At 41.4% G+C, this 14651-nt stretch overlaps 1 protein-coding gene across 1 annotated transcript in view; it reads left to right on the top strand.

The window, feature by feature from the left end:
- Nucleotides 1-7115: 7115 nt before the first annotated feature.
- The window catches only part of SVEP1 (sushi, von Willebrand factor type A, EGF and pentraxin domain containing 1), a 115211-nt gene continuing 107675 nt past the window's right edge, over nt 7116-14651 (top strand). Inside the window, exon 1 of the mRNA XM_066568820.1 lies at nt 7116-7634. Coding sequence (XP_066424917.1) covers nt 7116-7634 — 519 coding nt within the window. The remainder of the gene's footprint in view (nt 7635-14651) is intronic.

Below are 14651 nucleotides of genomic sequence, written 5' to 3'. Positions count from 1 at the left end.
TTGTACTGGCACTGGGAGGATTTTTATTCCACAGTTTTTCTGCACACAAATGTTGAGGTATCCTCTGTATTTCTATATGGCTTAGAGTTCAAGTGCTTCACTACACACTGGTGTGTGAAGCATCTCCTTTTAAGAGAGGTCCCAACATATTCACCTAATATAAAATGTAATTTTTTTATTAGAAATGATAGTGAATTCTCTCTCTGTTCATCAACTCTGTTTTCCCTCATAATATATTATCCTATTCCTTTTTCTGTGTTGGTTTCCACTAGCTGGAAATTAAACCCCAAGTAAGCGACTCCCCTTCCCCCCACCCCTTCTGGTAAAGGGAGGGACAAAAGCAGAGACTATGGGTTGAGGTAACGATTTCTAGAAAGTACAAAGCAGTGAAATAAAACATGCACCATAACAACATTAATATTAATAATAGTAACAAAAAGAGAAGGTCTTTTACCCACAAAAAGGTATTTACCACCAGGAAAAAAACCATGATGGCATGGGTAGGCCACAACCTCATGGCTTCCCCAGGCAAAGACATTCACAAAATTCTGCAACCAGGACACATTGCAACAACTCTCTTCAGTTGTTGCTACCAAGCTGAAGATAATTTCTTGTCTGAGAGCAGTATTTTCATCATAGTAACTTAAATGCACATCCAAAATATTTCATATTCATATGCAATACTAGAAGTTGTGTGAATTTTAATAAGGTAGCTGTTTCCCTTGAAAATGGAGTCCTTTCTTTAACCACAGCTAAAAGTCACACTTCTCCTGCTTGTGCGTTTCAGTTACAATTGGGTAGAACTGCTCTGCACTCCCCAAACCTTTTTTCCCTTGCTCCTTAAACTTCAGTACCTCTGGAAATTACAGAACTGCACTTCTCATTCAGAAAAGCACTTTCCAGTCATGTCTGTGAAGGCCATTTCGTAGATGCTTTGGGACATAGCAAAGACAGTTTAGAAATTTACCCTCATTATCCCTGAGTACTGCTCTGCTGGGTTAGTGCAGAACATCTTGAGAAGGACACATGCTCAATCAGCAGTACCTCTATGCTATAAGTTAGCAGAGTGAAAGACTGACAATGCCTTTGTATTTCAAGGCTAAAATATACAGCAAGGTTTGAAAAAGCAACCTGGTATAGACTGTCTACCAAACATATTTTTCAATTGTATCAGCTTATTCAGGAGAAAAAAATGTCATAAACAGGCTTCACCCTACAGACTTTGTCTACATCTTTTGTCCTGTCCCACTGGAGTTTTCAGAATCTCAAGTTACCTTGAATATGAACCTGTCTTTTATGATCAAAGGTGCCTTCCATGTTTTTCTCACATTCAGCGTTTGCCTGGATTTTCAAAAATCATACAGCACATACTTCAGGGTGTAGAATATGGCAAAATACACTCACTTTAGCATGAATGTTGTAGGCCAAAGACAGACTGACTGTGTGCTTATGGATAAAGTATGCTTCATGAATTCTGAAAAGCTTAGCTTAGAAGTGTAGTGAACATCTGCTGTGCAAACAGAGACCAGCAGATGTTTTGATTTTGCCTACCTTTTTTTTAATCTTGGAAGCTAGCCATATGATATCCTTATTGTGTATTGGGCTTGTCCACAGTGAAAACAAAATTCTTATGACTAAAATTCATCATTGTCTGAATACTGAGAAGCAATATGAATCTTGTTTTTCTTTTTTTGTAACTTGAACTAATAACCCATAATTTGGCTCATTCAAATGCTTGTTTGCTCTGCTGAAGACTAAAACGCACAGACCTCTGCCTGAAAGGAGCAATTTTTGGCAGACTGACACTTCTCCTCCTACATAATGATCTTTTTCCAAAGTCATGTGGACAGACATTTTGCTCTCATTTAAGTGCTATGTATTCTCCTCAGTCTGTGTCAGAACTCCCAGAGGTGTCAATAGGATCTGTGTATAAATCAAAACTGACTGCCTTCAATTTGTGTGTGTTTAAACAGTATTTATGTGGGAAGTCTGGACTTCAAGTTTCTAGCCCTGGAAAATTTATCTTAAAATAATTACAGCCAGTGAATTACTGGTATTTGAAAGGATTGCAAAGTATCTCTCCCAACTTTTAATGATAAAAGTGTGATAATTTAAGGGCTTGATCTCCTTTTATTCCTCCTTCTTGAGAATACTCTTATATTTATAGAAAATTCTTTGTTTCCTCCATATGTTCTGTTTACAACTGAGGCCTAAAATGGCCAAAAAATCCTCTCAGATTTTATGACTAAGATCTTGATAGCCTAACTTTGGCTCCTCAGAACTGAATGCACATTGCATCCTGTATAATGCTCTCCCTCCTTTCACTATTGCCACTAAAAAAAAATTTTTAAATTTTAACTGTCCAAAAGTGCTGAGACAGTGCGTTCCAGCAATGCATTCTAACATAGGGAGCTTCCAAGAGCAGACCCTGCTTTGCAACAAGATTGCAGTCTTGCTTGATCTTTGCTACAGTCTGGGGGCAATGAATGAAGCTGCAAGCAGGTAAGGCACTGCAGCACTGGGAGGTGAAGGTTCTCAGCCAAGAGGAGAAGACACACTCAGGAGCTGGATGTGTTCTTTCTCCTAAAAGGCACAGGAAGAAAGAGGATGAAGGAACTCTCCAAAGCCCTTTCTTTCTCCCCTTTTTCTAGAACAGCTCTGCTGCTTTCATGTAAAGAGATTGAAAGTATTTCTACCCCTACTCTGTAAATGCTGTTCCTGAAAGTTTTCCTCCTCATACAGTTCCTTAAACACCCCCTGCTGAAATACTTCTCTGACATCTGCAAGGGGAAGTGGACAGCACAGAGTAATCCTGTACCCTGGCAAAGGCTGAAGGGGAAGAAAGCCTAGCTCTGCTAGCTACATACTGTGTTAGGTTTCCCCAGATGAACGCTGTGTGCTTGAGCACAAAGAGAGTCTTAGAACAAGCTTAACTAACATCAGGCTCTGATTTCTGGTCTTAAGCTGTCATTTTATCTCTAGTTTAGCTAAAATTTAGAATGTAAAATTCCTGCAGAAGACATTTCTTTTGCAGCTGGGTTTCCACTGTGGTACAAAGTTGCTAGCAGAACACCCTTACTGTAAAAACAAAAATGACTTGCATTCCTTCAAAAATTGTAGGGTATGTGATACTGTGGTGCTGTCTCTGCAGGCACAAATACTGTGTGGGCTGAGTACAAGGATGTGCTCTGTCCAGCTGTATTTGGGGGAACATGAAGGGGGGAAAACACAATGCTTTTCTTCTCCATATTTGGAAAGATGCTTGGCCATGTTTCATTGAGTAATTCAAGCAAAAACCTATTTGGCTCAAGGACAGCAATCCTCAGACTGTTTGTTTGCAGAAGGGTTTTTAACTGGGGGTAAAGATTTCCCTTTTGTTTAGTAATCAGAGTGGTGTTAAATGACCATATTATCTTGTGGGGAGACAGTAAAGAATTACTGGAATTCACCAAGTCTGTGGATTTTAATAAGACAATTAAAGAGATACAGTAATGTGATTGTAAAAGCAGCTGAAGTGGTGCTCTTAAACTTTCCTTTTCAGGGCCAGTCAGCCCTCTTCTGTCACATGACAAAGACAGTTTATTCACAAGATCTAATTTTTTTTTTATTACCTGCTGTTTCGTAATGGAATAGAGTCATAGTCCAGCACCACCTTCTTAAGTACCCTGTCATCAGAAGCCACATTAAACCTGCATTTTCTGTTCAAGTAATGAAGCCCAGGGCAGATATTTTGACCTTCAGGGACACTTAAAGTGGGAAAAACTCCTTCTGCTCTCCACCTCCCCATCTGCTACAGATCAGTATGAACCAAAGAGCAAATAATATGCATGAATACAACAGGGAAAAGACCATCAAAAGAAGAGGGCTTAAGCACACCAACATGGAAAGGATTTGTAAAAAGCTGGCAGGCAGGCTTGGAGAAGGCAATTTCATTACAACAGAGATTTCCCCTGAAAATGCTGCTTTCAGAAAAGCTTAGTGAACATACAGTGAACAGAATGCTTGCTGCTTACACATACATACATGACCTTCACCATCTGCAAGACAACTTTTTCTTTTGCAAGTACAGCCCTCGTGGATAAAACACTTTCTTGAGGATTTTGCATGCTGAGTCCAAGCTTTTAAGTTTCAGTTTATTCCAGATATTATTCTAGGGTTTTATTAAATCACATTAGGAGCAGACTTGAATTCTTTGGCTGCCCTCACTCTTTCCCTCCTACCATTGGCTTTCCTTTACTACAGATGCTGATGCTAACTTCTCAGTGTCTTGTGACACTAACTTCTTGTGTGTCTTTAGTGTCTCCTCTCTGCACAAATAGATTGAATACCATCCAATGTAAAGAGATGTACCTGTGTTATATACAAGGGAAAATATACTAGGATAATTATTCACTAAATACAAGTTACTGATTATTTTCAGAGCCTTTTGCACACTAATTATCCATGGACTGAAATTTCCTCTTGCCATTTACATTTTCCTGGATTTTGTTTCACATCAGTACTGTGCTAGCGTCTCAATCTTGCATCCACAGTCAAAGTTTAGCTGTTCACCTCTTTATCCGTCTACTATTACAAATTCCCTGTGTGATAGATATATTTACATCTTGCATTGATGAGTTCACTCTGCAGCGCTGTACACATGTTTATTTTTGTTAAACCAGTAAGAATTTCTGTGCAGCATGACAGGAGGGCCTGTGTGACTTAAGAAAATACATGCTTTTGAAATTTGTACATGTATCAAGGATTAATTTAGAATCTCCCTGGGTTTTTTTTTTGCATTTGTAATTCTGATGAGATCACCAAGACTGAAATTAACTACTGTTAATTTCTAACTACTGTGTTTTCACCATTAGTCATACCTGATTGCACACTGGCAATGGGCCATTGACATGAATTGTTTTTCTTTTGCTAAAAGTGTTTTCAGTATGTCTTCTTTTCCTCTGCTTCTGAGTCCTAAAATGTGTGGCATCTATAAAGATGAATCTGGGAATATGTAAATATGGGTGAAACAGAGGAACTGACAGTTAGCTTTCCAACAAGCTAACCCAGACTAAAGTACTTTTTATGATCTGAAAACTCAGGGGTAATAGCAGAACACTGTAACTGCAATGATCCTCTTCGGTTAGGAGCACCCTGAGAAACCACTCATCTTGCCTATACTTTTCCATTCTTTCATCCTGGTTTGTGCAAAGACCAACACAGTCTTACAGCCTAGTAAAATATAGATGAGAAGACTAAGGTGAGTGAGAAGACTAAGGTGATGAGAAGACTGGTGTGGTATGACCACAGTGGATGCAATTGGAGCATCATTTCTTTAATCTTCCAAAGACCAATGGAGCAAATCAGCTTGCTGAGGACTTCAGTGGTTGTAGCAATTTTCAGCTACCCTTTCAAGACAAAAAGGTCTCATAGTAGCCCAAGTATGAGGTTGTCTCTTTCACTATAACATGAACAGAAACTGATCAGTCCATCACATAGCACATCCTTTGGTACCAGAACTGTTTTTCACATATGCCTCTGTAAGTGTCTGATTTCCATTTTCTCTTCAATCACTGAGTTGCAGAAGTATACTCAAGAAACAGATTTTTGTGAAGCACTTGGATTACTCCATAAACCTAAAACATGTAAAAACATGTTGGATGTGTGCATCAGATGCATCATTTCCCTAATTAAATAACATTTTGTTACTTAGTGTCTTGTCATTCGCAGTGAAATTTGAGTATTGCTGGGAAGTCAAAAGGACAGTATCAGATCAATTTTCCGTCAGCTAAAAATCTCAATGTGTAAGGAATGTATAATTCAACCAAATGTGAATGTAAATGTGGGGCTGAACTTGCAAATGAACCAATGTACCTGTGTATTCCATCACGTTGTGATGTCAACAGAAGCAAACTCAAGAGAAGGAGTAGAAAATATGTAAAAGAAGGAAAATTCCAACAAAAGGCCAAAAGTTGCAATCAACAGGTTTACATGGCTAATCTGTCCCAGGGGAACATTTCTGAGACTAAGTTACTCCCGAAAATGCAGTTGATTAAGGAACAGTAGAAAACTGTTCCATTTGAAATCAATGGCTAAAACAAACCCAAGTTCTCAACTCATAATATTCTTGAGAATTAAATCTGTATTGAGATCGATTGAAGGGTAGTGGGTTCAGAATTTGCCAGGAGGTCTCGTTGAGAGTGTATCTCTCTCCTAAGTGACTCACAGACAGGAAGACAGCAGAGGACCTCTTCGGAGAAATGGCTAGTAATGTCACAGTTGGCAACCAGGAATTTTCATAACACCCACAGTTTATTGTCACTGTTGCTACATCAGTGTATATGTTTGCAAGCACGTGTTGATGTACATATGCAAGTGCTGTCCCTGTCCTTCATGCACACACCTTGTGGACACTCACCCCATGTTATCTGGACATCTCGCTGTCACTGCTGCGAGATGTACATAAATGAAGTATTGCTACATCTTGAAAGTTGAAAAGCTGAGTCCTCAGGCGGCTGAAGTGTGCCCTTGAACAAGAGAGGGAGACTGTGACAGAGCCAGGAGCGAGACCAGAGCATATGGACCCTTCAAACCTCCCAGACGCAGGCGCATCCTCCCCGCAAAACAAAGGGCTAAATTAACCACGATTAATTCAGCACGTGTCAGTGCAAGCCCTCACTCCGTCCCCGCGAGTAGCAGCTCCAACCCGCGCGGCGAGGGAGCGGAAAAGGCGCTCCTCACTTTTCGGGGGGGTCCTGCCTTTCCGCCCCCCTTCGCTTCTGCTGGGCGCGTTTCCAGTGACCGCCACCCGCCCCGCTGTCGGGCTGGCCCCCGCCAGCCGTGTGGGACCCATCGGGGCGGGACGGGGCGGCGGGAGGCGGGGAGGGACGGGGCGGGGGAGAACGCTACCGAAAGGCGAGGAGGGGAAAACAGAGAGAGGGGCGTGCGAGGGGCAGCGCCTCAGCCGCGGGGGATTAAAGGGCGTGGATACCTGCGGGGGCCGGCGGGGAGGCCGGCAGGGAGACAGAGAGGCAGGCCGGACGCCTTTCCGAGTAGAGAAGAGGTGGGGCGTCAGGGGGCGACCAGCAGCTCTTCTCCCGCGCCTGCCGGCGTTTCCCGGCACCCGCCGCCACGCCATGTGGCCCCTGGTGGCTCTCTGCTGCTGGGGGGGACTGTCGCTGTCCCTGTCGCCGTCGGCGCCGCAGGGCCGGCCGGGCGGCCAGCCGGGCGCCCTCTTCCGCGCCCCAACTTTCGCGTCGCCGTCCCTGGAGGCGCCGCCGCTGCCCGACACGACGGAGAGCAAAGTGGAGAAGCTGGGGCGCGCCTTCAAGCGCCAGGTGCGGCGCCTGCGGGCGCGCAGCGGACGGCTGGAGCTGGTGTTCCTGGTGGACGAGTCGTCCAGCGTGGGTCCAGCCAACTTCCTCAGCGAGCTGCGCTTCGTCAAGAAGCTGCTCTCCGACTTCCCCGTGGTGCCCGCGGCTACGCGTGTCGCCATCGTCACCTTCTCCTCGCGCAGCAACGTGGTGCCACGCGTGGACTACATCTCGCGGCGGCGGCCGCAGCAGCACAAGTGCGCCCTGCTGGGACGAGAGATCCCCGCCATCGCCTACCGCGGCGGCGGCACCTACACCAAGGGCGCCTTCCAGCAGGCGGCGGTGAGACGGGGCGGCTCCGCGGTGCGGGGGGTGCGCCGTGCGCTGAGAGGAGCGAGCGGCGGGGCCGCACCCGTGCGGTGCGGGGTGCGCTGTGGCAGGGCGAGGTGTCGGCATCGAGGGGAGGCACGGCGATGCGAGTCGCGGTAGTGCGTGGGGTGTACGGTGTGCTGTCTGTGCAGTGTGTGGTGTGGGAATGTGGCTCTCTGCGTTGCTCGAGGGTGTTCCGCGACGAGGGGTGTAGGGCTGTACAATGGGGTGTAGGATGCAGAATACTCTGGTCAGAGCAATTAGTCACTATCTTGCCGTGCTGTCTGCACCTGCAACTCCCATGTTTTCTGCTGCCCTTGCAAACAAACGTGTGAAATTCGTTCTTTGAAGGGTCATGGAGCCCGTGTCTCAATTTCAGAAGTGATACATGAGTCAATTCTGGCATCTGAAATGCCTGCCTGGTTTCATGGCAGCGGGACTTGAGTGCCCGCTAGCTGTCAGACCTACCTGCCAGGTGTCTGTTTTAATTGCTGATGACTTACAAAGGTCCGCTTAAGCTGCGTGCAGTATACCGGTAAGTAGGGGCATGTCCCCGGGAGCATTTCCCGTAACACAATCACTTTTCATGCTGTCGTACGGACCCATAGCAGAAATTTGGTCTAGGCAGCCCCTGGACGTGTGTTGGCACTTGGTCCTACTGGGGAGACTTCTCAGTTGATGGTCAAGGGACAGCCAGTCTACCCAGGAAGCTTTTTTACAAGGCTAGGCCCAGCTCTTCCTTGTCATTTGGCCTCTGTGTTCATAAACAACTACCAAACCAAGTCTCATTTGCAATTTTTAATTTTTTTTTTTAATCTAATTTCTGGTAGTGTCCTGTAGATGAGCATTGGGTGCACTTGTTTTGAAACACTTACACATTCTCATTTGGAGCTGAGGAGCGAGATTGCAAGAGGTACGTCACTGCTGGGCATATGAAATTGGCAGAGATTATTCTTTTCTTCACTTTTGGCAGGAGAAAGCAAGTTCACTTAAAATGCGCTCAGAGCTGCACATGCCAAACCTGCTTTAGGAAAACACATCCCTGTATTGGATCTTCCACTGTGAAGCCATGTTTCAATATATATCCATCCCAGGGGTGTTGTGTGAAAAAGTTAATGATACAAGTTTAAAATAACCGTTAAAAACAAAATATAAGCTTAAGAAATACCATCTGTCGTCTTGATACAAAATCTTGACTAATGATATCTTTAAAGTGGAATAAACAAAAAATCCCTTCAGAAACCTACAGTTTAGTTTCTTGAGCCCAGCTAAACTTTGTGGCTGCAACAGCATGACTGTCATTTTACACTGTGTTCATATAAGAATGTGGGAAGAAAAATCTTTGCATGGTGACAGGGAAAATTAAGATAGAATGACAAGGTTAAATTCCGGTCTGTTTACTAGCTCTTGGTTAAAGATACTGTACTGTGGTTTTCTTCGGTATGATTTCTTCATGTCACACAAATTAACATCTTCAGAGAACACTCTCCTTCCTAGACACTCTTCAGAAAATGACTGTTCTAAGTTTAAAATACTACTGTTGGAATAAATCTAGAAAGTTTCTAAAGTATAATATTCTGCTATTCCCTTTGGACTCTTAGACTGCTGCCATATGTTTTTAACTGTCCTTTGGTACAACCATAATTATTTCTTCTTTCACTTTTCTAAAATGTGTCTTTTTTTTTAATTGTTCCTTTTCTTTTACACTTTAACTTGGGATTCCTTATTCTTCTGACCAGAATTATCTGCTGCTTTTCCAAACTCAAAAGTATCTGCAAAGCATTACAAAGTCTCTGTGATTGTGTTATAGTAATAGAAAATGAAGGAAAGTGCATTGTTAGAATAAACCCAGCACTTAAATCGTTGTGCAGCCCTCTTCTTTGGTAGGTCTCAAAGTCATTAATTCACATCTGTGACAGTTCCACTGAAACCACAGAGGCAGAGAGATAAGTGAATTCTGCAAGGTCATCAGGCCAGTTAGTGTCTGACCTGGGAACATGAGTGAACAGGAGCAAGATTTACATAGCAGTAGCTGTCTCAAAACCTGTGGCAGCAAAACATCATCCTAAAAGCAGTTGCACAACCACACAGCATCCATCTTCTTTGAAAAACATAAGAGAGTTCTCCTTGACGCTGCAGCTTTGTATCCTCTCCAAAGGTACTTTGCAGACAAGTTTATTGCAGAGTTTCTGTATTTTGTCAAAGCTGTCCTTACTAACTTTTGCCATATAGACCACACTTTGGCATTCCTACCCCGCCTATTAAAGATAAATTCTATGTGATTCACAGAAGTATGCCAAATATACCACAAGAGACAGTCGCAAGAGACATAATCCTGATGAGAATGGCTGAACTTCTATTGATATTTGGGTTTGCTACCCTGTTTGTGATTTTGTGCCATGCTTGAGCTAGCAAGTGCTCATTTTTGGAGTCTTTCTTTTAAGGCACATGCAAACAGTCTTAGAAAGGGGAAGAAACAGAGCTCATTAATTCAAAACTCTTTGGCTTCAGTTTTTCACAGCATAAGTTGGTGGGACAGCACAAACTACATGCAGCTTATGTTAAGCAGATTGCTTATTGCATTATGGAAAGCTACAGAGCTGTTGTGACAGCAAGAAAGAACCAAAGCAGAATTGAAAATACAAACAGGTTAAAGCAAGTGTTCTTCCTAATGCTTAAGGAATGCAACTAAAGCCAAAAGACCTCAGTGGTGAAAAGTGTTGAGAGATCTATAGGCAACTGTATTGGAGCTTCTGATCCTGAGAGATAGCCGCTGCTAACACCACCCATTATGTTTTGTGAGAAGGATGTGCATTTGTTACCAGATGGGCTTTGAAACAGAACTGAGGGGTCATCATGCAATTATGGAAGCTTAATGGGTTCTTGTTTTAGCAGCTGAGAGTCACAGTTACATATATGGCAGCATTGGTGCGCTATCTTTTTTGATGGACAGTTTAAACATCCTGAAGCTGCATTAGTTTTATTGGTCTAAAAAAAAAAGACGAAAATAAAAATTATTTAAACTAGTCCCAGTGGCAATGTGTTGATAAAATTGTATCTTCTAAAAAGAAGATAGTCTAATTTCTGTCTTTCAGTGGAAGTAAAATGGGAACAATTTCTCTTCATAATTGAAGTGGAAGTTGTAGGTGTGCACTACTGTCAAGCAGAAGTCAGTGGTAGTACTCAGACAGGCTCAGACATGTCAACTGTAAAAAATCCGGCAAAGGAGTAGCTGAGGGAGCCTTTGGGAGTTCTGTGTTATAAAAATAATTGTTGCCTTAAAAAGGTAATTTTTTTTTGTTTTTGTAATTCATCTTCACTCCATTGCAGTCAGTATAGGTATAGGTATATGCAAGTGGAAGGTTTGTCACCTACAGAGTAAGGTTCCACATTTTCTGAGAATCTGGTCTTTGAAATCTGGTGTTTGTATCTAATGTGATTTTGGAGGAGTGTGATGAATGTCCAACCAGCATGTCAAATACCATGCTCTGTGTTATAGTTAATAAATATTAAAAAAATGTCCCCCAAAAGAATGTAAGCACATATCAGTTTAGGATTAACAATTCTAGTGCTTATTTAATGCTTGTTTAAATAAGTAACACTGGCTTTGTTTCTTCTGTATGACAAAAGTACAAGATGCAGCATTGTTACCCACTAGGAAAATTAGCTTTTATTTTCAATGCATTTTCAGATTCAGAATCTCATTTTCAAATTAAAATGAAAAATTTATTGGAGCTTAAGAACTGAAAATCTTTTCCTACCATGTACTTAGTTAAGTTTTTTTAATTTAAAAAAACATAATGCCCTCTCACTAAAAAGATGAACATTCACAATCATGTGTATTGTCTGGTTATCAAACATGTATTCGTGGATTTCTATTTCTATGTTCTCTGCAAAATCTGCAGCTAATAATGAGAGAGTAGCAGATTCTAGGTTATCTTTGGCATCATGTTCTAAATATCCGATGATGGCTTAGGTCAACTAGAGCTAACTGGCTGGTTGACAGTGTTTCTGACATGGCTTTGGGAGTCTGTGTTAAAGATATGGTAGTAAAAAAAATCAAAAAGTCAACTTGGTTTACCTCTGTCACCACCTTTGCAATTGCAGAGCTGGTAGTTAGGGATTACCAAATTGCAAGTGGGGTTTCTGTCAACCACCACTGGTGTCAGCTCTAAGTCTCCAGTTTTAATCAGTGTGGTGTTGTGAAGAGTACTGGTCCTGCATACTCCAACCTTGCATGGGGTTTGTTCACAAGATTAATAAGGCAGAGTCAGAGGCAAGATACACATCTGCACATTTTTCCTTGCCCTTAGACCAAGCCTGAAATATACCTACCTTTAGAGGTTTTTAAATAGTTAATTTTTCTCTGACCTTTTGTCAGGACAGTCAAAAAGTGCTTTGTTTAGCATAATATCTGTGGCTGCCTAATCAGAGTTAATACTTTCTTTAGTTGAAAACCTCTTCTTTGGAATTCTTCTGCTTGTGCTTACAAAATTGTGCCTTGCCTTTTAGTCTAATCAGAAGCGTGTAATTTAGAAGCCTGGTGTAGATATTGCTGCACAAAATAAAATAAATCTTGTGGATGTAATATCTGAACCAACAATACAATGAATTAAACATTTCACCATTATGGTATCTGGATGATATCATCCTAAATGTTTCAGGAATAGACATTCTTTTTCATGAGAAAACCATTTCTTGTTGTCATCTCAGAGCCTTTTTGGAAGGGTCTGACAATAAGCCTCTTCTGATCCCCAGTCCTTAAAAGTTATGACCCTCACAGAGAAATCAGTCTTATCGTGTGCTTTACTTCAGAGATACAAAGACAAACCAGAAAAGCTGCTGAGTGATTTGTTCTGAGAGAAGGAATAAATTCACAACATTAAAATTTTGAAGAAGTCAGGACAAAATAAGTTGGTTCATTTTTAATTCATTTCCTAAGCTTATGAGAGGCCTTTACAACAAAATACATAATATTTAGCAGTAGTTCCTGACAAAAGCCTCAGCATTAAACTTCTGAATGTTATTTTTACATGTTCTGTGATACATATTTTATCCTTTGTCCCCCAGTTCCATATGTTACTGGAATCTGTGAGTCAGATTTTGCAGGTGAGGCTGCATGTTTGTGATGCTAAGAATTTTCTGACTTTTCTAGGTGCAGAAATTAAAACCACTATTGCTTTTTGCAACGGGTTCTTTGTAGGACTAGGACCCTGCTTAAATTTTGGAACTGCTTACTTCTCTGTGACATTAACACAATCCAAAACAAAAGCTCTTTTTAAAATTATAGTACTTCCTCTGCTTCAAGGTCTCACTGGCAACCTCAACCAGGAAGATGAAGAGCCTCCTTGAATATAAGCAGCAGTCTGTAAAGAGCTTTAACGATCAGAGTTGTGGTGCTCTGCTAAGCATGGACAGTATGAACAGTTAAACAGAGAGTTGGGTTTCTCTCCCAAGCACTCCCCTACACCCAGTTGGTCAGGGACATCTCTTATCAGTGATAACTTTGTGTTAGTGTTGCTCAATTCTAGCAGTCCTGGAGAAAAGGGGGGAAAAAAAGTATTCAGATGATAATTGAGCAGTAACAGCTGGCAGTAGATGGACCAGGTCATGAATTGTGTTTGTCCTTTTGGAACTAATTATTCAGTTCAGCTTTTCTTCTTTCCCCCTGCTTATTTAAAGTAATAAATGCTTAAAGCAAACACAAAAGAAACAAATATTTGGCAGATGAACTAGTCAATAGTGATGTGACTGCTTGGTCTGAAAATACACGAAAATCGGTAACATATTTAGTAAAATATTTTTGAGTCCCTATTTTTATTATTAGCAGAAGACCAGAGCAGTACTAAAGAAATCAAATAACATCTTTGGAATTTTAATGGTGGAAACTGCTCACAGACAAGAAAACTAGGATTTTTTTATTTTTTAAATCAAACTGAGATTTATTAGCAAGTGATATGTTGAGTATAGCATGCAACATGGTATCATATAAAGGCCTCCAGGAACTTTGCAAAGTCTTGATGAAGTTGTTAAAAGTTATATAGCACAAGAGCTCAGAAAATGTCTATATTCATAACATGCCCTGTTTTTTAATGTCCTGTTTAGAAGACATCAGAATGATTGAAGATGAAGGATATGCAGGTTAGTTGCTTCCTGAAAACGAGGTGCATTCTGTTCTTTCTAGTTTAGAGCTCAAAACTGCAAGCCCCTCGATGTCAAATCACGATATCCAACAGTCCTAACACAACTGTGTGAGTCAAAATTCTGTGTTATAGCTCCTATCATTGTAGAGCCAGTGATGGTTTTGGGTTGTTTAGTTGGTTAAAAAATGAAAAACCATCACTAAAACCATTTAGTGATTGTTTTGGGTTGCTTTCATTCTGGTTGCTCAGGACTGTGTCTGAGTTGGTATTTGAATATACCCAGGGATGGAGAGCCCACAAACCTTCTGGGAAACCTGTTTCAGTGGTTGATTACTCTTGCAGCAGAAATATTGCTTCCTCTCTTTAAGTGTAAAGTTGGTAATTAAATATGTGCTTCTTGCCTCTTGCTACCAATTAGAAGATTCTGTATACATCTTTTTACTCCCCCCCCCTCATTAAGTATTTATATAATATGCATGGATAAGAGGACCTTAAACCCTTTTTCCCCATCTGAACATTACTAGATCTGTCAGTCTTTACTCAGATGTCATGTCAGTACATTTTCTGGCCATGAACTTGCCTGGCTTTTTCACCTGTGTGCTTTCATCCACATAGTGGGGTTGTCTGACATAGTTGTGAGATTTACTCAGATCATGCCTTCCAGTTACTGAAATAACTATCTAAGTATTTTAAATATCCAGATTATTTCTATAGATACATCTTTTCTTTGAATCAAGATTGCATTTCTTGCTAGTGAAATATCCAAGGGAAGCTTTAATATTAGTTAATTTCTTCTAGGTAGGTGACAGCTTATTCCCTAGGGCCTGTGTAGCATTGCAGAGAAGAG

This window comes from Molothrus aeneus, chromosome Z (genome assembly GCF_037042795.1).
Source record: "Molothrus aeneus isolate 106 chromosome Z, BPBGC_Maene_1.0, whole genome shotgun sequence".
NCBI lineage: Eukaryota > Metazoa > Chordata > Aves > Passeriformes > Icteridae > Molothrus > Molothrus aeneus.
The sequence above is the reverse complement of the archived record's forward strand: the minus strand, read 5'-3'. Positions and strand labels throughout refer to the sequence as shown.